This window comes from Phyllostomus discolor, chromosome 2 (genome assembly GCF_004126475.2).
Source record: "Phyllostomus discolor isolate MPI-MPIP mPhyDis1 chromosome 2, mPhyDis1.pri.v3, whole genome shotgun sequence".
Lineage (NCBI taxonomy): Eukaryota > Metazoa > Chordata > Mammalia > Chiroptera > Phyllostomidae > Phyllostomus > Phyllostomus discolor.
Window position 1 is genome coordinate 3,971,798 of NC_040904.2, and position 25,440 is coordinate 3,997,237.

At 52.5% G+C, this 25,440-nt stretch overlaps 2 protein-coding genes across 5 annotated transcripts in view; both read left to right on the top strand.

The window, feature by feature from the left end:
• Nucleotides 1–12,510, top strand: part of DOP1B (DOP1 leucine zipper like protein B) — a 79,277-nt gene extending 66,767 nt beyond the window's left edge. Inside the window, exons 28-37 of one of the 3 annotated variants that reach the window (XM_036017420.1) lie at nt 157–242; nt 478–587; nt 714–860; nt 1,926–1,987; nt 3,427–3,555; nt 7,900–8,036; nt 8,852–8,907; nt 9,711–9,860; nt 11,582–11,711; nt 12,205–12,510. In XM_036017420.1, coding sequence (XP_035873313.1) covers nt 157–242; nt 478–587; nt 714–860; nt 1,926–1,987; nt 3,427–3,555; nt 7,900–8,036; nt 8,852–8,907; nt 9,711–9,860; nt 11,582–11,711; nt 12,205–12,450 — 1,253 coding nt within the window. In that variant the 3' untranslated portion in view covers nt 12,451–12,510. Of the gene's footprint in view, nt 1–156; nt 243–477; nt 588–713; nt 861–1,925; nt 1,988–3,426; nt 3,556–7,899; nt 8,037–8,851; nt 8,908–9,710; nt 9,861–11,581; nt 11,712–12,204 lie in introns of those variants that run through there. The other 2 variants (XM_036017421.1, XR_004901217.1) reach the window with 2 other exon arrangements.
• Nucleotides 12,511–20,302: 7,792 nt separating this feature from the next.
• Nucleotides 20,303–25,440, top strand: part of MORC3 (MORC family CW-type zinc finger 3) — a 39,032-nt gene continuing 33,894 nt past the window's right edge. The window contains exon 1 of one of the 2 annotated variants that reach the window (XM_028505172.2): nt 20,303–20,454. In XM_028505172.2, coding sequence (XP_028360973.1) covers nt 20,416–20,454 — 39 coding nt within the window. In that variant the 5' untranslated portion in view covers nt 20,303–20,415. The remainder of the gene's footprint in view (nt 20,455–25,440) is intronic. The other variant, XM_036017422.1, reaches the window with a different exon arrangement.

A 25,440-nucleotide genomic window follows, 5' to 3' on the forward strand; every position in this document is an offset into this window, starting at 1 on the left:
TCAGTTACTGAATCTGCGCATGCTAATGGAGAAAAATGCCCAAGCCACGTTTGTACACATAACCACCAGGAAAGGCGGGAGCCTGTGGCTCCGTGCACGAGGGTGTCCGTGGCGCCCCGTGCAGCACGGTTACAGCGCAGATGCCTCTTTGGTTAGCAGATGCGGCCGCCGCTGCTTCGACCATGGTGTCCGCGTCGGCCCCTTCGGTGTACAGCGTGCAGGCCCTGTCCCTCCTGGCAGAGGTAAGTGCACACCTGCCGGCCGCCCCTCACGGAAGCGGCTGCACCCGAGGCTTTGGGACGGCGTGTCCTCTCGGGCCAGGGAGCGGGGCGGCGCCGTCCCCTGGAAGCTCCGTCCAGCTGGGCCCCGAGCTGCATCGCGGCATTTTCTGTTAGGCTGCGCGCCCCGCGAGGACGGACTTCCTTACCATCACTGGGTTCAGGAGATTTCTGTTGTCTGCCCGTCCCCTTCTTCTAGGTCCTGGCATCGCTCCTGGACATGGTCTACCGAAGCGACGAGAAGGAGAAAGCCGTGCCTTTGATCTCGCGCCTGCTGTACTACGTGTTTCCTTACTTGCGCAACCACAGGTAACGGCGCTCCCTTGTGGCCCGCCCAGGGGCCGGGCAGCAGGTTATGGGGCATGCGTCCGGCGGCTTTCCTAGGCGGAATCTGACCTTGACCCTTCTCTCCCCCCCCCCCCCCCCCCCATTTAGCGCCTACAACGCCCCCAGCTTCCGGGCCGGCGCGCAGCTGCTGAGCTCCCTGAGCGGCTACGCCTACACGAAGCGAGCCTGGAAGAAGGACGTGCTGGACTTGTTCCTGGACCCCGCCTTCTTCCAGATGGACACGTCTTGTGCGCAGTGAGAATGCCGTCCGGGCCGCGTGCCCCCCGGCTCTGCACGGGCGGGGGGGGGTTGCGTCCACACAAAGCATTCTCCTACCCGAAAGGGCCGCAGAGTTGGCGGCCACCCACACTGCGGGACGTCCCCGTCCCAAACTCCAGGGTTAGCTGTGCACGCGTGGGAAAGGCCTTAAGTCTTGTCAAAGCACGGAGATGCTTTTTATTTTGTTAATCAACAGAATTTCATTTAAGAGCATATTGTTCCTGACGAGCTCACTATGGGGCCCCAGCGGTTCTTGGTCTAGCGCTGCCTTCTCTCGTGATGACGGGGTACTTGGCACCGCCGTGTCCTTGTCCCACGTCTCAGCCGACCATGTCACCACGTCTCAGTGGGTGCTTTTTGGGTGCTTGCAGCTGCCAGGCCTGCACTGGCAGCCGAGGTCCACGGAGCTGCAGCTGCGAAGGGAACCTCCTGTGCCTTTTCCTTGGAGGTCAACAGGGCCGCTCGGTCGGTGGCTGTCCTCCTGGCGTGGCCGACCGTGTCTTGATCGGTGGCAGGGACAGAGGGTGCAGATAGGTCAGCTTTTCTGTGTGGCCCGGAAGTTTGCCCAGCCCCCACCATCCCGGTGGCTCCCACCCTGTAACCCCCTTGGCCTTGGGGAGCCCACGTGAAGGCTCGTACTTGTCTCCACTGCCCCCCATTCTTCCCTCCGACACGAGGGCACGAACACCACGCTGTGTGGGCAGGTGCAAGGGCAGCCGCTGGAAAAAGCCCCCGCGCCCGGGCAGTGCAAGTCTCCTTTCGCCGGGAGGGGAGGGGAGTTGTTGGACGTTCCCTGTCTGTGCTACTCAGTCCGCTACTCATTGCCCGTTACGGGGATGAATGGAAAGCTTCGGCTGGGCTTCCCCCGACGCAGTCAAAACGACTCACCTCGCCCCTTTCTCCGAAAGCAGTTGTCGTGGGTCTGAAAGGGGCGTGGTCTTTCCTTCATGCTTATAGTCGGACTGTCACCTTTTGCCTATGTAACTAATGTTGCTTTTTTTTTTTTTTTTTTTTACTAATTTTGCTTCTTTTACTACCCAGTTGGAAGGCCATTATTGACCATCTTCTGACTCATGAGAAAACAATGTTTAAAGATTTAATGAGTAAGTTCTGGGTTACTTGCACATAAGTCACACTTTAAGGGACCAGTGTCGCCGTAACCGGCTTTGACCCGCCTCTCAGAACCCCCGGACCTCCGTGGTGCCGTCTGAGCCATGGACTCCACGGACTATAACATGATGGATGGGCACAATCTGTCGGGGCTCCGTGAGGGGCCTTTCCGGGTCCCGCCTGTGGCCGGGGCACCGTGACAAGAGCTTATCTGCAGCTTTATGGTGGAGGGGACTTGGGAGAGTCCTGCTGAGTTTACCACACACAGTTCATGAGGAATACTTTTCTATACTTCACATGTTCTTCTGTTGTAACAGAACCACTCTGGGCTCTATTGCCCGCAGACAAAAACAACCTGTGACTCCCAACGCCAGAGCCTTGTAAAAAGGAAAGGAACTATTTATTTCAGAAGTTATACAGGATTAAAATAATGGCGGGCTTTTTCTTTTTTTAAGATTTTATTTATTTATTTATTTATTTTTAGAGAGGGAAGGGAGGGAGAGGAAGAGAGAGAGAGAGAGAAACATCAGTGTGCGGTTGCTGGGGGTTCTGGCCTGCAACCCAGGCATGTACCCTGGCTGGGAATTGAACCTGCGACACTTTGGTTCCCAGCCCACGCTCAATCCACTGAGCTACACCAGCCAGGGCAGGATTTTTCTGTTAAATCGCACTCCCTCAAAGGAAAAGCAGCACCCACCGACACACTCAGCCCCGCCTGCCCTAGCCAGACCAGGCTGGTCAGGGGCACCGTCTCTCAGGAACAGAAACAGAAGCCTGTGGCTCAGCTGGGCAGACTCCCAGTTCAACGTTCTGGCTTCTCCTGGCCGTCTGTGCTCGGCGAGGCTCCAATCCGCGTCCGAGACTGCACGGCCCCTCCTCATAGCGGGCCGGTGGGGGTCCTTCTGCATCCTTTCCAACCGCGTGGCCAGGACAGCATGGCTGCCCTGCGCTTGAGTCTAAATCCCGGTGCCGACCTTCCTCCATAAGCCCAGTTCTGACTCCTCCCACGAAGGGTCCCACCTGCCAGCACTCTGGGGTCTTCTGCCCTTCCCGGCTGCCACTGTTAGTCTGGGCAGGCGTGGCCCCGCGAGGGAGGAACCACCTCCAAGCTGCCCATGCAGGCCCAGTAACCCGGGGGCAGCCTCGTGGCTGCGTCGCAGGTTAGAGTCACACCCGTGAAAACACTGGCCAAGTTCTTGGGTAACAAAGTAACTCTCGGTGACCCTGCTCCGCTTCTCCTCCTGCAGCCGCAGCCATATTAGTGGGGGGTTCCCTGTTTTGGAGACCTCTCTAGTCCCTGGTACACCGTCCCTTATGGCTAAGTGTCATTAATGAAACAAGTATTTTTACAAATAAATATGCAGATAATAAGTACAGGCTCTTACTAGTAGTTTTCTCACTAAGTGGAACTTCTTTCTTCCCTTTATTGCAGACATGCAGAGCAGCTCCTTAAAGCTGTTCTCAAGCTTTGAGCAGAAAGCCATGCTGCTGAAGCGCCAGGCCTTCGCCGTCTTCAGCGGCGAAGTCGATCAGTACCACCCCTACCTCCCTCTGATACAAGGTAAGACGGCGGGCAGTGGCCCGCCCAGACATCCACCCGCCCTCACCGCGAGGGGCCGAGGCTGCCGGCTGCTGGGGGCGCCCAGCTCGTCCCGGCAGCGGAGTGTTCTCTGAGCACCCAGCAGGGGTTGTGGTAGGAGAATTCCGGACACAGAGCAGCGAACCTGAAACTTTGTGTTTAAAATCAGCTACAACCCTGCTGTTCGTTCTCCTTGGCTGCTTTGCGGAAGCCGGACGGCACTTTCCCAGCACCGTCTTTGGCTGGAGTCCTCCTGCAGTCAGGGGACTTCCAGTATACAATGAACACTGAGGCCAGTGAAATAAACACTGAGGCCAGTGAGCGAGCAGGGTTTTGGGGAAGCACCTCGTTTTCCCACAACAGGCTTTCCTCTTCTTCACACTCACCGTGCTGTCTTGTCTGCCTCGAAAACGAGCCGTCGTCGCCGTTGCACCTGACTTTGAAGGGTGTTCCCCTCCGTCCAAAGGACTGACCTGGCCGAGGGGACACTCTGTTTTAGCTCCCCCTCCTCCAGACGGGAAAGAACCCCCCAATAGGGGTGGGGTCTCCCTGAGACTCACAGCCTACGTGGGGTCAACTAAAACCCACGCAGTTCTTGAAGGACGGTGTGTTTCTATCGTGAAGACTATTGTAACCAACAGCTTTACGCACGCAGTGGTTCTACAGGCCCAGGAGTGTTTGCAGACGGTCACGTGGCCACCACCTGTCAGGGCACAGCACCTCCCCCCGCCCAAATTTCCCTCGTGCCCCTTGGATGTGATCCCCCTGCCATAGCAACCGCTGACCTGCTTTCTGTGCACACAGTTTCGTCTTTTCCAGGAGGTCACACAAAGGTGCCCAGTGCAATGAGACATGGCCTGGAGCCTGGCTTCCTGGGCCCGGCATCACCCAGTCCCTTGTATTCGTCAGTAGCGACTCCTTTTTATGGCCGAGTACTATTCCGTTCTGTGGCTTGTTCCCACTTCACTGATGGAAGGGTGTTCGGGCTGTTTCCAGGCAGAGTCTGGGTGTAAACAATTGTAACTCGGTCAGCGTGCAGGGCGCGTGCTCTCCCCAGAGTCCTCCCGGCGGCTCCGTAGCTGCGCTGATGGTCAGCCCGCCCACCTGTTGCATGAACCGTTCGCACGCTCCTATTCCGCTTCCAACAGCGAGAGCTACCCCCGTTACTGACGTGCCAGTGTATATCTGCAGTAGTAAAGTAGCTGTAGGCTGCAACTCATGTGATTTCAGCACGTAAAGTGCAGAAGGAGATTGTCACCTCATCACGGCCTGTGAAAGCGAACATTCCGATACTGCCCTGCCTTTCCTGAGTGGCTGTAGGAGGCTGATCCGGGCAGGGGGTGGCTGGGGACAGCAGTCCAGGTGACAGCAGCTCTCCGAAGGCTCTGGCTAAAAGCAGAGTCTAATAAGCTGAACCTGGCTACCCTCCTGCACAGTGTGGAGGGAGAAGGGACGGGAGCCCGTCGGCCGGGGTCCAGCCTCAGCGGGGCCCAGGGTCCCCGAAGGAGAGGCGGTGCGGCAAAGAACATGGGGCGAGACACCAGGTGGGGTGCTGGAGCACAGCCAGGCTCTCTGGGCCTGACTGACTCCCTGAGAAGAATCAGTCTTTACTTTTATAGGGGAGGTTATACCACACTCAATGGAGCAGGTGCATAGTGTGATTATCAAAACAGAAACGGTTACCATGGAAATAACTTCGAAAAGTACAGGAGGTTTATAGATCAGTCACGTTAAACAAAGGTTATTTTGACCAAGAGCATTATCAATCAGATAGCCAACGAAGCTACTCGGGCACAAACTTTCAGGTGCCAATGAGTAACTAGATGTCTATTAAGGGTCTATAGATTGGTCCAAATTAAAAGGGTATAAGGGGTGATTTAAAAGTCAGCTACTGTTCTTTGAAGTTAGATTGTCTAAGTTAGATAAATGGTCTTTTGCCTAGGTCTATTGACTTACACATCTTGGGGGGGGGGCAGTTTTTGTATTTGCTCCCATGTACTCAGATTATTATATTTAATTAAAACTCCTTCCTTCTTTACCCACCTGGTTCCATTAATAAACACCCCTGTCTAGGGTATGGGAGGGGTAGTGGCTCTAATAAATCTTGAGCTTTTAAGTGGTGACTCCTTGGGAGGCATTCCTAGCAACAGCCTCCTCCAGCGTTCTGGCAGCTGGTCTGCCCATAGTTTAATTTTGCCCTTAACTTTCCAGGCGAGGGGGAAGCAGGCAGCATTAGGGTTGTTAGGGATATCTACTCTGTGATCAGTAAATCATTTCACGCAGAATCAGAGGCATCGTACAGATTTTTTGTTATAACGCACAGGTGTCCAAAACTCCACCCCCTGTTGCTAGCGGGGACAGGCACGCAGGAGGGGACAGGCAGGAGACCCGGCCACAGTCGCCTCTGCTGTGCAGATGCGTCTGCTCCATCCCGACTGTGTCAAGGGTCGGCTGTGGGTCGCCTCCCGACACCCGTCCTCTGGGGGAGTTCCCTCGCAGCTGTGTGCACGGGCCGCTGGTGTGCGGTCCTGGTACAGCCCAGAGCCGGCTCTCTGAGCAGAGCGGGGAAGCAGGTGGAGGAGTTGGCCCTCGCAGGGTCTAAATGTCCAGCAGTTCTGCAAAACCACGCCTCGAAGAGGGGGAGAGAAGTGTGGGCGGTGTACTGTTGTTTGCATTAGACACTCTGTTTATACGTGTAATGTGTGCAACATGTGCATGCGTGTGCACACAACAAAATCAGCGTCTTGCTGACGTACAGAGCAGTTGGTGGGGCCTGTGGTGGAGGAGGAGTTTCTCTCTGAAGGAGGTCGATGTGCTTGGGTGGGGGTCTGAGCATCTCCCACAGCTGGACTCAGAGTGACATAAATTTCACATCCGTCACAAAAGGAGCTGTAAAAAAGCCCAAAGCAATTCCTCCTTTACAAACAAGGAAAAGGACAAAGTGGTGTTTGTCTAAAATGAGAAGGAGGACAGACAGCGCCCCCACGAAGGCCCCCTGGTCGAGGACCGGAGAGATCTGGCGGCAGCTTTAAAAATCCTCTTTTATTTATTTATTTATTTATTATTTATCTATCTATTTATTTATTTATTTTTAGGGAGGGGAGGGAGGGGGAGAGAGAGAGAGAAACATCAATGTGCAGTTGCCGGGGGCCGTGGCCTGCAACCCAGGCATGTGCCCTGGCTGGGAATCGAACCCGCGATACTTTGGTTCACAGTCCACGCTCAATCCACTGAGCTACGCCAGCCAGGGCAAAAAATCCTCTTCTAATAATTCCGCCCTTCATGTCATCTCCGCATTGGTGTCGCTTGGCTATCTCTTCGCCTTCCAATTGGGGCTTTTGGCATTTCAGACTACAGTCTTCTCAGATGGCCAGGCTAGAATGAGATTTAACAATTAAATACATTTTAAAAACAAAAACCTATGGATCTCACCTCCAGGTTCCTAGCCAGTCCTGCCACCTGTCCTTTGCCTTTCAGTCACCCACTAGTTGGCTCGGGCACCTTGTTCAAGGGTGTGCTGGTTTAAGTGTCCGTTGGAGAATGGAACCTGTGGGGCTTAGAAGCACCAGTGCGCTTGCCAGGTGTCTGCGTGGTGAACGCACCCCGCGCTTGCCGGGGCACTTGTGGAAGCAAGAAGCAGCACCCCATCAAGCCAGCTCCACGGAGGAGGGTCTTAACCGGCATGGTCATTTGCTGTAGCGAGTTAGGTTCCTCAGAAACCTTACGTTACAGGGGGGAAAATCCCACTGTACAAACAATTATTGCAGTAGACAAGTGGCAAAGATTGTTAGGGACCACAGGGTTTTAACCCATAACATTTTTTCCCCTGCAGGAGTTAGAAGTTTTTGTCACAGTTATCCCATAGAAACTTTATGGAATAAATCTATTTTGTTCACTCACTCCACCTCCTACTCGTCACCACCACCAAACGAGGGTGGCCTCTGCCAGCTGCTGTCTGTGGTCTGATGGTCCCTTCACTCACCAAGGACTGTCTTTGGTCTCTGTGCCCCCCGTTTCATGTTCATAGAAGACAGTTTACGTGGGCACTGACCACACGTTGATTCCTGGCCCCAGCCAGAGTGCGCGCCCGTCTCTTCGGCCGTGGCGGGGAACGAGGGCCGTGTGCACCCCTTCCTGCCGCAAAGGCTGTGAACAAAGAGAGGGGGTCGGGGTAGACTGGGGTGCAAAAACATGCTCCCGGCACCCGCTGTGCACACTGGGTGGCAGCGAAGCGTCAGAGCCATGACAATTTCATTTTCCTTTTTGTCTGCGGAGAAACCCAAAACTGCATATTTGTGTGACATTTTAAAAATCTTCTTTCCGTAGAACGCCTGACAGACAATCTCAGAGTCGGACAGACATCCCTAGTTGCTGCTCAGATGTTTCTGTTTTTCAGAGTTCTGCTGCTAAGAATATCTCCCCAGCATTTGACTTCCTTGTGGCCAATAATGGTCTCTGAATTAGTAAGTACAAACGTTTCACCCTTGAACACAAACAAAAAAGAAAGGGAGAAAGAGAAGGAGAGAAACATCGTTCTGTTGCCTCTCGCACAGCCCCGACCAGGGACCTGGCCTACACCCCAGGCATGTGCCCTCCTGACTGGGAAGGAAACCTCTGACCTTTTGGTTCGCAGGCTGGTGCTCAATCCGCTGAGCCACACCAGCCAGGGCAGCCTAGGTGGTTTTAAGAAACAGTAGACACGGGAGAAACTCTGAAAACCTAGTAGAACGTAAAAGACACCTACGTTTGCAGGGGAAATCTTCCCTGTAAGGGTGTCTTCTTCCCGGCACTGGGAAGAGGTGAACAATTGTATCTCTAGGAGTCCTTATCAGTGCAGAAGACAATGGCGTTGGCAGCACAGAGCTCTGGAGGGATTGTGTGAAATGGGAGGTTTTTACTGAAAATGAGGATGGGATAAGGAAGCTAGTAGCCAGAGAAGAGAGAGGATTCCAGACAGAGAATGGGAGGGTGTTATCAAGCAGATTACCCCTTCTCTTGGGAACCGTAGAGGGCCCTGGCAACGGATTACCCAGCTCCCTGGTGTTGCCCAGAGAGTCCCAGACCTGCCCACTCAGATGGTGGTTTGGAGACTGTCGAAACTGCGGTCACTTCTGGTGCCCAATCTCCGTCTGGCGTCCTGGGCTTTAGCACGAGTGATGCCATTTTGTTGACTGTTTCTTTGGCTTTATTTGCCCTTTTTATGGACATACAATTTTAAACATCAAGCTAGGGGTCATCTCTTTCAAAAAGTAACCTGAATTCGCCTTTTGTTTTTAAGATTCAGACATTCCTACAGCTGGAGGAGGACCTGCGAGCGGATGATGAGTTGCTGAGGTGAGCAGGCGGGGGTCTGTCCGCATGCACAGGTGCAGGGCGGCGGGCAGCCCAGGTGCAGGGCGGCGGGCAGCCCTTCACCGTGTAGGGCTGCCCCGCGTAATGCCGAATGCCACCTTCTGGGGGTCCTTGTGATGGGGGGGTCCTCTCTTTTGATAATTTCTTAAAAGTAAGAACCTGTTCATGGGCATCATGTTACCAGTCCCCAGGGGGTGTGCTTCGTAAAGGCCAAAACTGAAAACATCAGTTTGGAGTAAGGAAAGGTGTTTTGATCGAGAAGGTTTATTGATCATTTATTCCCAACCTAGAAGACAGGAGACTCAGTGGTGCCTCAGATCCATCTTGAGAAAGTACAGAGTCCAGGCTTCTTTTATGCCCAAGAGAAGGGGCAGTGGGGAGGGGGTGGGGGCAACAGGTGATCGATGACCACAGACACCTGGGTGCCGTCTAGGATCTGAGGAAGATGGTGCTTCTGTTGACCCTGGGTTCAGTGCGTCTGAGAGGAGGCTCCTGCAAGTCTCTGATAAACACTATACACTTCCCCTAACTCCTGCCAGAGGCAGTATCTGGTAAGTGGCTACTTTATCTTTGTGAAACTCAAGCCACGAAGCAGAATTCCTCTCATGATTAGCCTGTCTATAGGCAAGAAGCCACCTGCCCTGAGGCCGTGGGAGCAGAGCTAACAAAGTGAACAAAACGGAATCAGAGAGATGTAGCATTTGACCCCCTTACAGTGGCCCAGGCAAACAGACTGCCGCAGACGTGAATGGGTTTGTAACGAGGCTTTCTTTGCGAATCTACAGAAACAGCAACAAAGTCAACAGAACGAAAGTCGTAGTCCCCGGCTCCGTTGGGGAGATACCCCAGAGTGAACTCACCTTATATTTATCAGCTTGCAAATTCTTGGACACGGCGCTTTCTTTTCCACCTGACAAGATGCCATTGTTTCAGATGTAAGTCAGATACGACTGTGTGTCCTCTTTGAAGTGGGTGACTTTTTTTTTTTTTTCTCCTAAGCGCTTGCACTGTTTTTTCCTGTACAGTACATGAGAAACCACAGCCTGGTTACTAGTGGCCCACGGGCCCACTCAGCGCGCCACAGTTCAGATTACTGACCTCTGTGGTTTTGCGAATTAGGCTCCCAGTAAGGCAGGGGGCTGGGGGCGTAGGTGCTTTTTGCTACTGGATGCTTCTAAAACAGGAGCCATGCCCTGGTGGTCCTCACCGCCTTTGTGCAGACTTTTTTGTCTTTGTTTCTCATTGAATAAGTAGAACATACCATCTCCAGGTCACTTTGCCCCTGTCGGCTTTCATTTCCCGTGGGGTTTTAACAACACAGCTGCTCGTGTGTTAGTTCCATGCCCGGCCCCAGAAGCCCCTTCTCTCTGCCTTGTCCCAGTGAGGACACTAATCATGTAGAAACAGCTGCAGTTAAAAAAACCTGCTCTCCTGAAATGCACGTGCCTGAGTGAGAGAGGCCAACCTGAAAAGGTCACATACTGTAGGATTCCAACCCCGTCGTGACCTTCTTCAAAGGCCCCGTGAAACTGTGAAGACAGTGAGAGATCAGATGTTCCCGAGGGTTGGGGACTGGGAGCCGAGCACGGGGTTTTTAAGGTGGCGGAGCTGCTCAGCGCGGTGCTGTGACGATGGTCCACGTCGCTCTACATGGGTCCCCGCCCACGGGTGCTTAACAGCAAGCAGGCGTGAGCCCCAGCGGGCCCGCGGGCCCTGGGCAATGTGGACCTGTCACTGCAGGTTCATCGGTTGTAACCAGCGTACCACGCTGGTGGGGGACACAGGTCACGGGGAGGCTGTGCATTTGGGGACCGGGCACATGGGAACTTTCTCCTTTCTGTTCAGCTTGGCTCTGGACCTAAACCTGTTCTTCAAAAGAAAGCCTTTTTTTTTTTAAAGATTTATTTATTTATTTTTTAGAGAGGGAAGGGAAGGAGAAAGAGAGAGAGAGAGAAACATCAATGTGCGGTTGCTGGGGGCCGTGGCCTGCAACCCAGGCATGTATCCTGACTGGGAATCGAACCTGCGACACTTTGGTTCTCAGCCTGCACTCAATCCACTGAGCTATGCCAGCCAGGGCAAGAACGCCTTTTTTAAAGTGGGTTCTGACGTCCAGACTATGCAAAGCAGCTTGGTCATAATAGGCTAAAAGCAGAGACAACCCATACGTCAAGTGATCCATGAATGGATAAGTAGCATGTACGTGACCTGTCCGTGCAGCGCAGTGTTCAGCAGCACGTAGGTGTGAAGCACTGACACGCTACAACAGGGATGAGCGTGGCAACGCTGAGTGAAAGAAGTCAGACACAAAGTCAGAACCCTGGGGTGTAAGAGCCCACGTAGAGGACGTGCCCGGAGTGAGAGCACACGCGGAGGCAGAGACTGCGCTGGGTGTTGCCTCGATGAGGGCGGCGTAGGGTACGGGCGGGGGGGGGGGGGGTGGATACGAGCAGGAATTCTTTTGCAGATGATAAAAGTATTCTAAAATTAATTATGGTGACGGAGTACAATTCTGTGATATAGTAAAAGCCATGGAATTGTACACTTTAAATGGGTGAATTGTGTGGTGTGTGAATTACATCTCAATAAAACTATTTTTGAAGTTTTTTAAGTGGTCCCCGAGCCAGCGTAGCTGACCCTGGGTCTCCTCGTGCAGTTACAGGTGGGCATTCGTCCCGGAAGTGGACACGGAGGGCCCTGCCGCCCCGTCGGACCTGGAGGAGGGTCACCAAGAGTGCAGACCCCACACGGTTAGGATTCTAGAGCTTCTGAAGTTGAAATACGGGGTAAGTGCTTCCCTCTTTCAAGTGCAAGGCCACAGGAGAAGGGCTCAGTGAACGGTGTCAGCGTGCCACCTGACTTTAGTCACGTGGAACAGTGTGCAGGATTTCTCTTATCTGAGTGTCAAAGCTTGGAGATGGTTACACACACTCCATCTCTGTGTTTTCTGTGTCACGTCCTCATCCCAGCTGCGAAGCCCCAGGTGAGGCTTCCTGGAGGACGCAGTCACGTCGGAGCCGCTGGTTCCGTGGAGGAAGGAGGGCCTGCAGGGGGGAAGTGCAGGGCCTGGGGGGTGGGGGGGTGGGCTCTGGGCGACGTCCCTGGGAGACCCAGCGCCTGTGTTTGCACTGCTGTCCTTAGTGCTGATGATGAGTCTTCATGAAGGACCCGTCTCTCAGGGTCGGCTGCCCACACGCCCGTCCTGTAGCTCTGAGACCCCTCGCCAAGCCGTGCCATTTCTGCGGGGCGTTACCGTCTTGCCCTGCTCTGCCCTTTCAGGACTCCGACGAGACCCCCGCGCAGAGGGAGCTCCCGCTCCTGCGCCAGCCGGCCGTGTCCAGCGCCGGGCAGCTGACGCCCTTCTTCCAGACGCTCAGCTGCGCCTTTAAAGCCCAGCAGCACGCGCTGCCCGCGGGTGCCCGGGCACCTGCCGCCTCCGAGTTCCCTGCCGCAGACGGTCCCCGCGTCCTGAAGCAGCTGGAGGAGTGTGTCAAGCGTGATTTCTTGGAGCATATGGACTGTTAACCGTCGGAGACAACCTGCGAGTCCTTCACGGACACCTCGGCGGAAGCCGGGATGGGTTCTGCCCCCGTGGGGGGGGGGGGGGGGGGCGCGCCATCTCAGAACAGGCCTGTTTCCGTTTCGAAAGCAGCTTTCAGACCGCTTCCTGCCGGGCAACAACGCAGACCTCCCTAAATGCCTTGTAATACATTCGGATCGGATGATATGTTTCTCCCGCAATTTATGTAAAGAAAATAAAGATAATATATCGCCTCACCATAGCACGGACTTTGTAAACTGAAGTAAAGTACGAAGAGAAGGAAGAGCCGTTTCCTCTGTTAAGGCCGATACGGGGTCTGTCTCAGCACGCTTCTCTAAATTTTTTAACTTGTGGAATATTATGTTTAACCTTTCACACATAGGTCCTTTGAAGTGTTGACTTTAATACTACATCTTAGGACTCAAACATATTTTCTGAAGACAGTAGCTGCCCGTGACAATGAACTATGCAGCAGCAGGGGACGCTGCAAGGAGTGACCCGAGTGTCTGTAACCCTGGCCCGTTAAAGGCACCTGTTTGCGCTGCTCAGCGGAGCAAGAAGGGCCCGGTGTTCAGACACCCGGCCGCTGTCCCGGCAGGCACGCTCCGCCACGCTCCGCGCCAGGCCTCTCCGGCTAACGTGATCAGCCAGCCCACTCATGGAGCCGGGGGTCACGGAAACTCCTTCCCGGGACTCGTCCCCTCTCCGAGCTCCCTCCCGGGACCTCTTAGTCACTGTGCACACTTCACAGCTCACAGAAGCGATCCCTTCCTCGGCGGGGACTTCCCTAGCCCGGCCGCCGCGCAACCCACCGTTTCGAAACCCTTCTTGTCTGGCCCCAACTTCCCCATTTAGACTCCGGGTGGGGTGCCCCCCTTCTGCCAGGGCTGGTCCTGCAGACATGCTTCTCCCACGTCCCCTTTTCAGCCACCGGAGCGCGAAACCGCTTTCCCCGGCCAGAGGCCGCCTGCTGCCCCACTGAGCGCTCCACCGCGTCCTTTGGGGGGCGGGGACAGGGTGGGACTTGACCAGCATCCTGCAGCTGATTGGTCTGTGCGCAGCGCGGGCGTGTGTGGTTCGCCCTGGTGGAGAGTCTGGGGAGCTCAGAGCCCCTGGGGCCCCCAATTTTTTTTAGGGCCAAAGGAAAGGATGGAAAGGCACCGCGGATAGTGTGGTACATGGGTATTCATGCCTATCGGTGTTAAAAATCACACAGAAAACGTGGTTGGGTGTTGGAGGATACCTTTGAAAACATTTGCAAGCTCGGCCACTAAGATTTTAAATGTTGACGTGCAGAATTATAAATTCTGTGTCGCTCACTGTGCGTTACCTGTCCGTCAGGTCGTGAGGAGACAAGCATTTGCTCGTGAATAGTTAACATCCAGGCGGGTATAAATGTTCGCCTATCGCCCTGGCTGGCGTGGCTCAGTGGATTGAGCGTGGGCTGCAAACCAAAGTGTCGCAGGTTTGAGTCCCACTCAGGGTACATGCCTGGGTTGCGGGCCATGACCCCCAGCAACCGCACATTGATGTTTCTCTTTCTATCTCCCTCCCTTCCCTCTCTAAAAAAATAAATAAAATCTTTTTTAAAAAAAAGCTCGCCTATCAAAATTTACGACACTAGTAGCTTATTTATTTCATCAGTAGTTGTTATGCCACGAAAGGCAGTTCTTATACCTGTGCTTAGATTAACAAATTTCGTTTGTCACTTTTTTTCCCCTCTAGTATCTAAAACAACTCCATGGTCTCTGATAATACGATATGCGATTTAATACTTACTTATCCGAGAGAAATCTGAAAGGACGGGGATGCAACAACCAATCCCCGGTTCTGCTAGAACGCTCCGGAAGCCTTGCAAACGCGGTGCGCATGCGCTCTCTTCCTGTGTCAGCACGAACCACAACCGTTGAGGATACGGGCTCCGGCGTCAATTCGCCTGGGCACGTGCTTTGTGCCGTGTTTTTCTTACCTGTAAAATGGGAGTATCAACGGTGACGACCTCTCTGGGTTGTAGCAACTAAGCGTCTCTGCCGCATCTGTGGTCTCTGCAGACAGTACTGATGACGCCTGGAGAAACACCCCCGTATCCCTACGCCTGGGCTTGCATTCATTTACCTGAGTACCAACATACATTGTGTGTCATAAAAGAGGACCTGGGTATTTTTAAACGGTGGGAAACAAAACGAGCACGTCTGGTATTTTTTTTTGTTCTTATCCCCAGGGCCCTTCTGCGGCCCACTGTGGAGATGATGCTCAGACTTGGCTCCTCCCAGAGCGCGCTTGTGCCAGGTGTCCTGCCCGGCAACCGCGGGGCCACTGCACGGAGCGTCTCGGGACAGGCAGGGGCCAAGGCAGCCGGAGCAGGATGGAGACACTGCTGCTGTAACGGCAGTGGCAGTGGCAGTGGCCATGTGGCTGTGTGTGGCCGTGAACAGAGGCCTGCCACTGGGGCGCTGTCTGGGGCCCAGCCGTGGAGCTCACCATGTCCCAGGCCTGGCTTGCTTTCTTACCGCCCCGTAGAGCGTGGAGCCGGCAGAACTGAAACCTCCATCGGTCTCGCTCTGGAGCCCTAGGCCCCCAGCCCCAGCGCTGAGGAAGTTGAACGGGAAAACCTGGAGGCAGCTGTGGAGTGATGCATGAGAGGCGGTTTCTCAAATTCCCGCAGCCACCGGACCTCCTGCAAAACCACCTGTCTGAGGGCCACCGTGGCTCCCCGCTCTCAAGGTGGGGTGAGGTGTGTTTTAAAGCACAGTCCCCATCTTCTAGTATTTGTATGCTATGCTCAGTTACATTAGGGGTAAAACTGGCCAGAAGTGTGGAAATAGTTGCATTTTGAACAAGGACCTGGGAGACCCGGCAGAATTCTGTATCGGTATTAAATGCTCTGATGCAAGACAATGCCTTCCACCAGCTACTGTGTGCGATTTCATGGGACACAGAAACAAGGGACCGTGCGAAACTAACGCTGTCACAACAGAGAGCATCGTTCATTGGATGTGGACCGGCCAAGGAGTGCACCCACTCCGTAGCAAGGGGCAACTGGCATGCTTTCGGAGAGGAAGGGAGAGAGAGAAACATTGATTTGGGAGAGAAACATCGACTGGTTGCCTCCCGTACGCACCTGGACTGGGGATTGGACCTACAACCTAGGCATGTGCCCTGACCGGGGATTGAACCCGCAGCTTTTTGGTGTATATACGGAATGACACTCCAGTCAACCGAGCCACACCGGCCAGGGCTAGGAGAGTTTTTAGTCATAACAACATCAAATCAAACTCAGCTTTGACATTCTTTGAAAATAAAGATTCCCGAGTAAACATGAGTGTGTCTGGTCCAGGCGCCAGAAGGGCATGGGGAAGCAGTTCCTTCCCGAGGAAAGCGCCTTGCACTCCAGCCTGCCACCAAGGTCAGCCCGAGGTCAGCCCAAGCGTGCTCACCCTCGAGTGTCATCCCTATGAGTAAGCCTTGAGAATGTGGAGTTCTGCGGCACGCTCAATTGTGTTAAAAAAAAAAAAAAAGGGGAGGGAGAGGCACGAATTTGTCTGTATAGGTAAGGATGTGTCTTTACATGAATAAACTATTGTCTGTTCCTGCCGCTGCTCTAACAGATTACCAACACACAGTGACTCGAAACTACAGAAATGTATTGTCTCCCAGGACTGGAGGCCAGATGCCTGGCTCGAGTTTCACTGGGCTGCAACCAAGGCGTCTGCAGCATTTCGCTCCCCTCGGAAGCCCTAAGGGCCCTGAAATACAGTTTTCTTGCCTTTTCCAGCTTCTAGGACTACATTCCTTGGCTCGCGGCTTCTCCGTTTTCAAAGCCAGCAGCACAGCGTCTTCAACGCTGCTTTCTCCCTCGGTGGTGACATAGTCCTCTGTGACGAGATCTCTCCGCCTCTGTTTTGGAGACACTTGGGTTTGTTTATCTGTTTCTTTCTGATTTGAGACAGAGAGACATTGCTTTGTTATTCCACTGAGTTGTGAATTCATTGGTTGATTCCTCTTTTTTTTTTAAATCCTCGCCTGAGGATGTGTTTATTGATTTTTGAAAGGTGGAGGGGAGAGAGAGAGAGAGAGAGAGAGAGAGAAATGTTGATGTGAGAAAGAAACATCAGTGGCCTCCCATACATTCCCCAACCGGGGATCAAACCCACAACCTGTCACTGGTTGATTCTATCACTGGTTGAACCCATCCTGGGATTGAACCTGCAACCTTGGTTTATTGAGACAATGCCCTAACCAACTGAGCTACCCAGCCCGGACACAGACACTTGTGCTTGCATCTGGGGCCCACCTGGGGCCCACGTAGGCTGACCAAACCTCAAAAGCAAAGGAACCTGTTGGACATCACACAGCTGACAGGTGAAGAAGCTGGATTCAGCCCTGGAGAGACACGGCATGATGCTACCACATTAAAATTCTATTTTGTTTCTTACAAAGTGCTGGCTGAGACGCACCAAACTGATTTCACAACGTATTGAATAAACACAACCTTGACGTCCTGGACTTTTCTATATCTTGGTCACCACTGCACCCTTAGTGCCTTGCCTTGCCAGTCAGGAAGAGACAACAGCCTCACCAGTAACAACACAATTGTTCGTGGCGTCCTGGGCTCTCAGTTCTTGACGTTGTGCAGGAAAGATTTCAAAACTAGTTTCATAACACTGGCCCAGGAGACTTTGAGAGTACGTTAATTCACGCTGGGGATGGTGAAACGAGGGAAGGGCATAAGATAGGAGGGGCAAACGCACACCCACGGGACTGGGCCGGGGCGCGGCTGTCTTGGCCTTTTAGCAAGAAAGTCAGAGGCAGGAGAAGTGAGCCAGCTGGCTTGCATGGACTCAGGAAACACGTTACTGAGGCAAAAGATGGACCAGTGGAGGAAGAAAGCAAAGATACATGCTTTAGGAGAGAAGGGGAGGAGGTGAGACAGGACAGAGAGTGCATGCACTCTGGTTCCTTAGGCTTAAGGATTTTTATATTTTCTGAAGGTGGGAATTTTAGGGGAGGTCTCAGGAGAGGATCTCAATAGAATATTCACTAGCTTTCCAGGTGTGTCCTTTCAGGGTGATGGTCTCTACTGATTGGTTGGCACAAGAGCTGGGGGTCATTATGAGACTGGAAAGGTCAGCATTCCTGCTGCCCGTCACCGCCAGAACCAATAAGCAGAGACAGGGATTGAATCTTTTGGGGTTCTTTATTTAGGTGGACAGTGATCTGAGAAGACAGTGGGTTATGTACCCTAACAGACCGTCTTATATTCCATTTCAAACCGACCCCTTTTATAAGGAAAGGAAAAAAAAATAGTTAAGGGGTTTGGAATTCGGGGAAAAGGCTAATCAGATAAAAGCTGCAGCATTCTTGCATCTGTTGACTGGCATTTCCTTGTCTGTGTTCTGGGCAGTGGACGTCTCTCTCTGGAGCACAATGGCTCAGATGCCGTCTTGATGGCTTGCAGTGCTCCTGGGTGGAATTCTTGTGGGCTCCTGGAGTCAGGGTGTCATGCCTTTAGTTCCTGAAAGAGGAACTTTTCACAAGCATTCATTACTAAGCTTATTAACCATTACTTAAAACTAAAGTTTTCCAGCTCTTGAGTTTCCCCATTAGTCAGTCTTCGCAGCTGGTCCTGCAGTCAGCCACGGAGGCTTTGGTTTTGCTGCGTTTCTGGGCCGGAAGCTGAAACACAACTGAGGCCTAGATGTTATCTTCAGTTTGGCTAAAACTCTGTCTCTGCGGTCTACAGACCCCAGGCTTTGTTCTTGAGATTATCTGATGCTGATCAGAACCTGAGGGCTTAACGCTTAAGCCAGTGGTCTGCAGGGGAGAGGGAGGCAGGTGAGTCAGGGCCTGTTCAGAGTCTCCTTCCTGGTTCAGAACTTCAGGGAATTTTCCTGGCTTCTCCCTATCATGCCTCACAATCTTTAGCTGGAGGAAACCAGAGAAATGACCAGATCCAGAGCATTTCTCATGGGATTAACTATCACTCTTAGGGGATTCACATTATGCCATTTATCCAATGATTGGTGGTCGGGGTGATGACAGAACACAACTTTTTTTTTAAACTTTCCCTCATTCATTTCTTTATTCATGAATTCAAAAATGTTTGAGTCCTTACAAGCCTCAAGATGAATTAATCCCATCAAATGAAAATGCTAGTGGGAGAAGCATCTGGAAGGTCTGGTCCCACATGGTAAATAATATTTAGTGTATAGTAAATAAGCCTGATGGGAAACCCAAGAGTTAAAGATTTTACGGTCAGTTGTAATTGATAGGCCTAAGTGACTATTGGTTGGAAAGCTGTTATTCCCGGAAAGGGAATGGGGGACCTCCAGGAGGTAGACCAGCAATTCAACCTCTGTGCCCCAGGGGGTCTGCTAACAATGCTGATGGTATCAGAGCCATTGTGTTCCAGGGAGGGAGTCTGGTGAGGCAGATAAAGGATTGTTGATCAGCAGATAAATGAATACTAACAAAATCACTGCTGGATTGCAACTCCTATCTAATTAATCTTTTCCCACCCCCTAACCTACCCTTTCCTTCTCCCTATAAAAATGTTGGCTTGAGTCCTGGCTGGTGTGGCTCAGTGAATTGAGCACCAGCCTGCAAATCAAAGGTTTGATTCCCAGTCAGGGCCCATACCTGGATTGCGAGCCAGGTCCCAGTGGGAGGTATGTGAGAGGCAACCACACATTGATGTTTCTCTCCCTCTTCCTCCCTCTCTTGCCCTCAGTCTAAAAAAAAAACAAAACTAAGAGAAAAAAAGATGGGCTTGAGATGAGATGTTACCACGGTTGCCACCTTGTCACATCACCAGCATCTGAATAAAGCGTCCATAAAGATTCAATCCTTGCCCTGGCTGGCGTAGCTCAGTGAATTGAGCGCGGGCTGGGAACCAAAGTGTCCCAGGTTCGATTCCCAGCAAGGGTACATTCCTGGGTTGCAGGCCATAACCCCCAGCAACCGCACATTGATGTTTCTCTCTCTCTCTCTATCTCCCTCCCTTCCCTCCCTAAGAATAAATAAAATCTTAAAAAAAAAAAAAGATTCAATCCTTGCCTCTCCTCATTGGTGCTGGTGGTGACGGGCGGCAGGAATGCAGACTTCTCTGGTTTCAAGTGTGGAGTAATATACACCACATTGTTCACATGTTCTGGTGAAGGAATTGGGGTTAAATTTTGTTTTATATTTCTGCATTATTAGCATTTTTTACAAAGAAAATGCCACTTTTACAGTCTTAAAAACACAATGGGTATCTTAAAAACCTTTCGATCCTTTTTTTACCTGCAGTGTGTGACAGCCCTTGACTTACTCATTTCTATATCCTATTCAGCTCAATTCCCGCCTCAAAGTTGACACCAAATAAGTGTGTCCAGCAAAAGGACTGAATGAATGCGCATGCGAGAAAGGGCTCTGTCAGGTTGAAGGATGGTCATTTTCAGGGTGAATCCAAAAGGTGCCATGTCTCATTTCGTTAATAAAGTTTCAGGTCACGTTGACACAGGTGGGCAACGGATGGTGTTTCTCAATGCAATTCGCGTGTGGCCAGGTCAAGCGCCTTGGGTCTATCTTTCGGGGCCACCGGCGCACATCGCGATGCCGGGCTTCAAACTCGAGACCCTCGAGCCTCCAGGCCCATTAATGCAGGGACTCCTTCGTGCCGGCCCCGCCTCCGCAGGCGCCCTGCCCCGCCGGCCCCGCACCGAGAGTCCAAGATCTAGCGCTGCGCCCGCCTTTATCTACCTTTACCCGCGGGGCAATTTGCCTTTCCCACACACAGACACACACACACAAAACCCAAAAGTGCCTGCGGGCGGAAGTGAGTGGGCGGGGCACCCGCGCGCCACGCCCCGGAAGTGGGCGGGGCCTCGCGGTCACCACAACAGTCCCCGCGGGCCCCCTCCCGGTCGTGCTGCGACAGAGGCCGGTCCTGGCTTTGTAGCTTGCTCAAGATGGCGACGCAGCCACCCAGCGGGATCCGCCTCAGCGCGGTGAGCGTTCGCGAGGGGTGGAGCGGCCGTGTCCCAGGAGGGCGGGCGGGCGAGCGGGGGGGGGGGGGGGCCGGCAGTGGGCGGTGGCGACTCGTCGCGGGCGGCTGGGGCCGCGGTGGGGTCGGCGCAGGGGGCAGCCGTCCCGGTGCGGTCCGCGGGGCGGCCAGCAGGGCCGGGCCGGGCTGCGTCCCGTTTCCCCCGCGTTAGGTTTCTGTTTGGCGCCCGAGGCTTCGGGGAGGGCCGGGGCCGCGCGGCCCCTCCTTCCGGCTCCCCCTGCGCTGTCTGGCCGCTGCGGTCCGCCCGCAGGGCCCGGGGGGCGGACTGGCCAGCCTGGGACGGCGCCAGCCCCCTGACCCTCCGGGCCTGCGGACCCTCGGGCACTCCGGCGGGGGCGGGAGCGGCAGGCTGCGGGCAGGAACGCCGGCGGCCTTGACCTCCTGGCCGCGGCGCGGGGCACGGGGCGCCGCGAGCCCGGACGAGTCTGACTCGTGGAGATTCCTGCCGCTTCCCTCTGGTGAAGCCCCGGGGCCGAGTCTCCCGAGCCCGCGAACTCTCGGTTTCCCCGCCGGCCCCTGCCCCGCGCCAGTTTCGGATTCCTGGAAATCCTTCCACTACTTCTCGGGTCTCTGAGTCAAATCGCAGGGAGTGGTCACACAATACAAATTAAAATTTCACGTCCTCAGATATGGGCGTGGCTTACTATTGGAGTATTGAAAAAAGTTGGTGGTGGCGGTTATTCGGAAATGGACCTCCCGTGTTGAGGGAGGCTGACCCTGGCCCGAGGCTGGCCGCCCCGGCCTCTAGCGTTGAACCTCCCCGCGGGGACAACCCCTGTTGCGTCGCCCTGCCCCTTGTTTCATTCATTTAGCCAGCTTCTCACCTGGTGTGGTTCGGACTCTATCCCAGACGGGTGCCGAATGGTATCTGGGTTTACTTTGCATTTCCTGTTGGACTTGTAGTGAAATTGAAAGCTTTTCATATTTCACGCTTATTGGCTTTCGGTGTTCCTGAAAAAGACCTATGGTTTGCCCGTTTCTCTGCATTCCTCTTTCGTCTGGGGCTGGGGGGAGTTTATTGGTTAGGAAGCGTTGTTTACACGTTCTGAATAAAGGGCACTTGGTTACATAACTGGTTTAGTGTGTGAGGTAGCATTTAGGAGTTTGAAGATGGAGAGCAACTTTATTCTTTCTTACTACTGACTTTAAATACCGTTTGCTAGGTGTTCATCACTACCCCTGGGTGAACTCTGGGCAGATTCGAATGCTCTGCAGTTAGCCCCAGGTACTGTCTAGTCTGGCCTCATCTGGTTTAATAACTGGGACTCAGTTAATTGTCCCGCTCCACTGGCTCCCACATTGGGCCAAACGCTGGCCCCGAAACCCGTGGTGGAAAAAAGGAGGGAGCTGGCTTTTCCCCTGTGCGCCCCTGGATACGCTTCTCCCTCCCCTCCCCCGGTGCTGTCGGGGGGGCTGTTCTAGGCTCAGCTAGGAAAGAAAACACAGATGGGGATCTGAACAGTCCAAGAGACCCGTGTGGTTAGCTGGCTGTCCGCGTGAAGCAGTTGTCATTTTTTGTGGGTGACGTGTGCTGTTTGCAACCTCGTTGACAGAAATCTCCCACCTGCAGCTTCCGGCGGTCTCCTTGCTTTGGGACAGGAACTGGCAAACCACAGCTCATGGGTCAGATCCAGCCTGCCACCTGCTCCTGTATGGCCAAGAGCTGAGAGCGACTCTTAATCTTAAGGGGTTACCCCCCAAAATCAAAGACCATTTTGTAACATGAAAACTGTGAAGTAGACCTCTCAGTTTCCATTGTGAGTTTCACTGGAACATGGCCATGCTCATTCACTTTATGTATAACTCTCAAATGCCTGCGTTAGTAGAGGGTCTAGGAATGAATGAGTTTGTGCATTTGTCAAAAGCCATAAGGTACAAAGGGTGAATATCATGAATGCAGATTTAAAAAAATCATTTAGTAGGTTGAGAGATCCCAGGATGAAATGTGGAGTGACAAAAACTTAAATATTTGCTTTTTGCCTCCATTTTTCTAAGTAAAATGCCCATACCATTTTGTTGTTTTCCAGAAGCCCTGCTGTGGGTTTAGCTGACACATGCGTACACCCTCCGCCTCCTCCCAGCCTTCCAGTGCTTGCATGTCTCTTTCTGTGGTTGAGTTACTATGTGATTTATCACTTTTCCTCTTATTCACGAGTAAATCAGCCAGAAGTATGGTTGCATTTTCTTGTCTCTACAGCTTTTTGTTTTCCCTTAACTTAATAATTGATTTGTATTTTGTTTGCTTGTTTGCTTAGTTTTCCCTCTGTACTGATCACTTCTTCATTCAAAGAGCTGGCCAGTCTTTTCCAGAAATGTTGAAGCACACCCAGTATTTTGTCAGTTTGGTTGGTTCAGTTGTGATTTAGGGACTTCCTTTTATCATTTGTTCTGGAAGTTTCCTTCCCCTTTTGGTTGTGTCTCCATGCCACACATTCCTCTTCCGAAGTTCTCGCCCTCGGTGAGCTCAGTGTCGTGGTGGCGGAGAGCGGGGTGCTGGGGCCTGCTGGCCTGGGTCCAGAGCCTGAGTGACAGCTGGGGGTGCGGCCCGGGCAAGTTACTTCAGTGAACCTCTTGGCGCCTGAGTTTCCAGTCTGAAGTTTGGGAAGAAGAATTTTAACCACCTCCGAGGGTCGTTTTAGAAATTAAATGAGCAAATACATCTAAAGGGTGCGTGCGTGCTGTAAGCGCTGGGGAAATACCTGCTATTTAGTTAGTGGGGTGGTGGAGCCCCTCCGTCCTTCCAGAGACAGTAACTTCCTAAGAACAGAGAACATGGCGAGAGAAACTTTTCTGTCATTTCTGGAAAGTCTGTTTTTGGTACCACTGCTTGCTCTTTACATATGATTTGGCTGGGTTTGAAATTCTAGATTAGAAGTGTTTTGTCTTGAAATTTTAAAGACACGTTGTTTAATGGAGACTTGTGCATTGCTTTGGGCACGTAGCTTGAAAACTCAAGGAAGTTTTCTCACTTATTTAACAGATATCTTCCCTCTAGTTTTCTGTTCTCTGTTGTCTGCTGTTTCCCTTCTCATTGGTTTTTCTTTCCTTTCTGGGAGACTTCTTCCATTCGATTCCCTACTTTTCTCTTACATATATTTTATTAGTATAAACACTGTCCTGTTTTCTGAATGTCTTCTTAAAATCTCCGGGGACAAAATATTTATTCTTATCACTGAGCATATTGGTCATAGTAGTTTTGAAATTTTCTTTTACTCTGCATTACTTCTACTTAATGTTTCTCTTCCTGTATGTTGTTTTGATATTTTAAACAGTTATTTGTTGATTTGAGAGAGAGGAACAGTGGTTTGGTATTCCACTTATCCTTGCATTCATTGGTTGGTTCTTGTCTGTTCCCTGACCGGGAATGGGACCTGTGGCCTTTTGGTGCGCGGCACGGTGCTCCAGCCAGCTGAGCTGCACCGGAGGTGATGATTAGCCTTCTGCTTCCACTTCCCAGCGAGACGCTGCCAGCTCACTGAGAGGTGTCCGTGCCCGAGCCCAGCTAGTCCCTTGGTGGGCTTCAGCGTCGAGCGATGGATCACACAGGAAGGAGCCAGCTCTTGTGTTGGGGGCATCTGTATCAGTACCTGTGGCACTAAAGGATGGAGGTGTGAGACCACAAAATAAGTATATGGAAAATAACTAAACATTGTTTTACAGTGATTTTTTTAAAGTGAGAACAACAACAAGAAAGAACGTGATGCAGAAAGCACAATTGTCACAGACCCAAAGGGCACTGTTGGAGGTCCTCGCACTCTCTAGAGGGACCTTCACATCTCACACCTCCTGCTGCTGGCGCCGGGGGGGGGGGGGGGGGGGGGGGGGGGGGGGGGGGGGGGGCGCCGCCCTTCTGGAAGCTCAGCAAGGGAGGGAGAGAGAGAAGTTTCACATTGTTCAGCCTGCTGACTTGGTTTCTGTTTATTATTGTGGTCAGATACATATAACGTAAAACTTGCCACCTGAACCATTTTTACGTGTGCAGTTCATCAACGTTAAGTACATTCACATTCTTGTGCAACCACCCCCGGCCCTCTTCATCTCTAAAAGTAGAACTCTGTGCCCATTAAAAAGGTAGCACTCCATTCCCCTTTCCCCCAGCCCCCGACAGTCACCGTTCCACAGTACTTGCTGGGAGTTTGACTGCTCCAGGGGCCTTGTACAAATGGAATCATAAGCACGTGTCTTTTTGTGAATGGATTAGTTCACTTAGCGCGGTGTCCTCAGAGTCCATCCATGTTGTAGCATGTGTCAGAGTTTCTTGTGTGAGGCTGGGTGATGCTCTGTCGTGTAAATACACTACACTTGTCTGTCTGTTCATTCAGCCACCCGTGGTTGGGTTGCTCCCGCTTCTGACTATTGTGAATAACGCTGCTACGAACACGGGTGTATAAATACATCTTTGAGACTCTGCTTTCGGTACTTCCCAGTATTTTCCCAAAAATGGAATTGCTGTATTATATGGTAATTCTATATTTATTTTTTAAGAGCCGCCTCAGGGGCTGTGCCGTTCTATGTTCCTCCAAAGAGGACGCGGGAGCTCCGGTGCCCGCACGTCCTCCCCGGTACTTCCCGTTTTATGGTTGGGTTGTGTTGGCGAAGTGGGTTTGTTTTTCACTTGCAGCTCTCGGCTACCTCGTCGTGGTTTCAGTCTGCATTTCGTTACTGATTAGTGTGCTCCGGGCAGTGTTTCTGGTGCTTCGTGGTCATTTGTGTACTGTCTTGAAAAGGATCTATTCGAGTCCTTTATCCTTTTTTAAAATTATATTGATTATGCTATTACAGTTGTCCTGATTTTCCCCCTTTTGCCCCCCCCCCCCACCTACCAGCACACTGCATTCCCTCAGGCAGTCCCTCCCACCATTGTTCATGACCGTGGGTCATGCATACACATTCTTTGATTACTCCATTTCCTATACAGTACCTCTTTTTG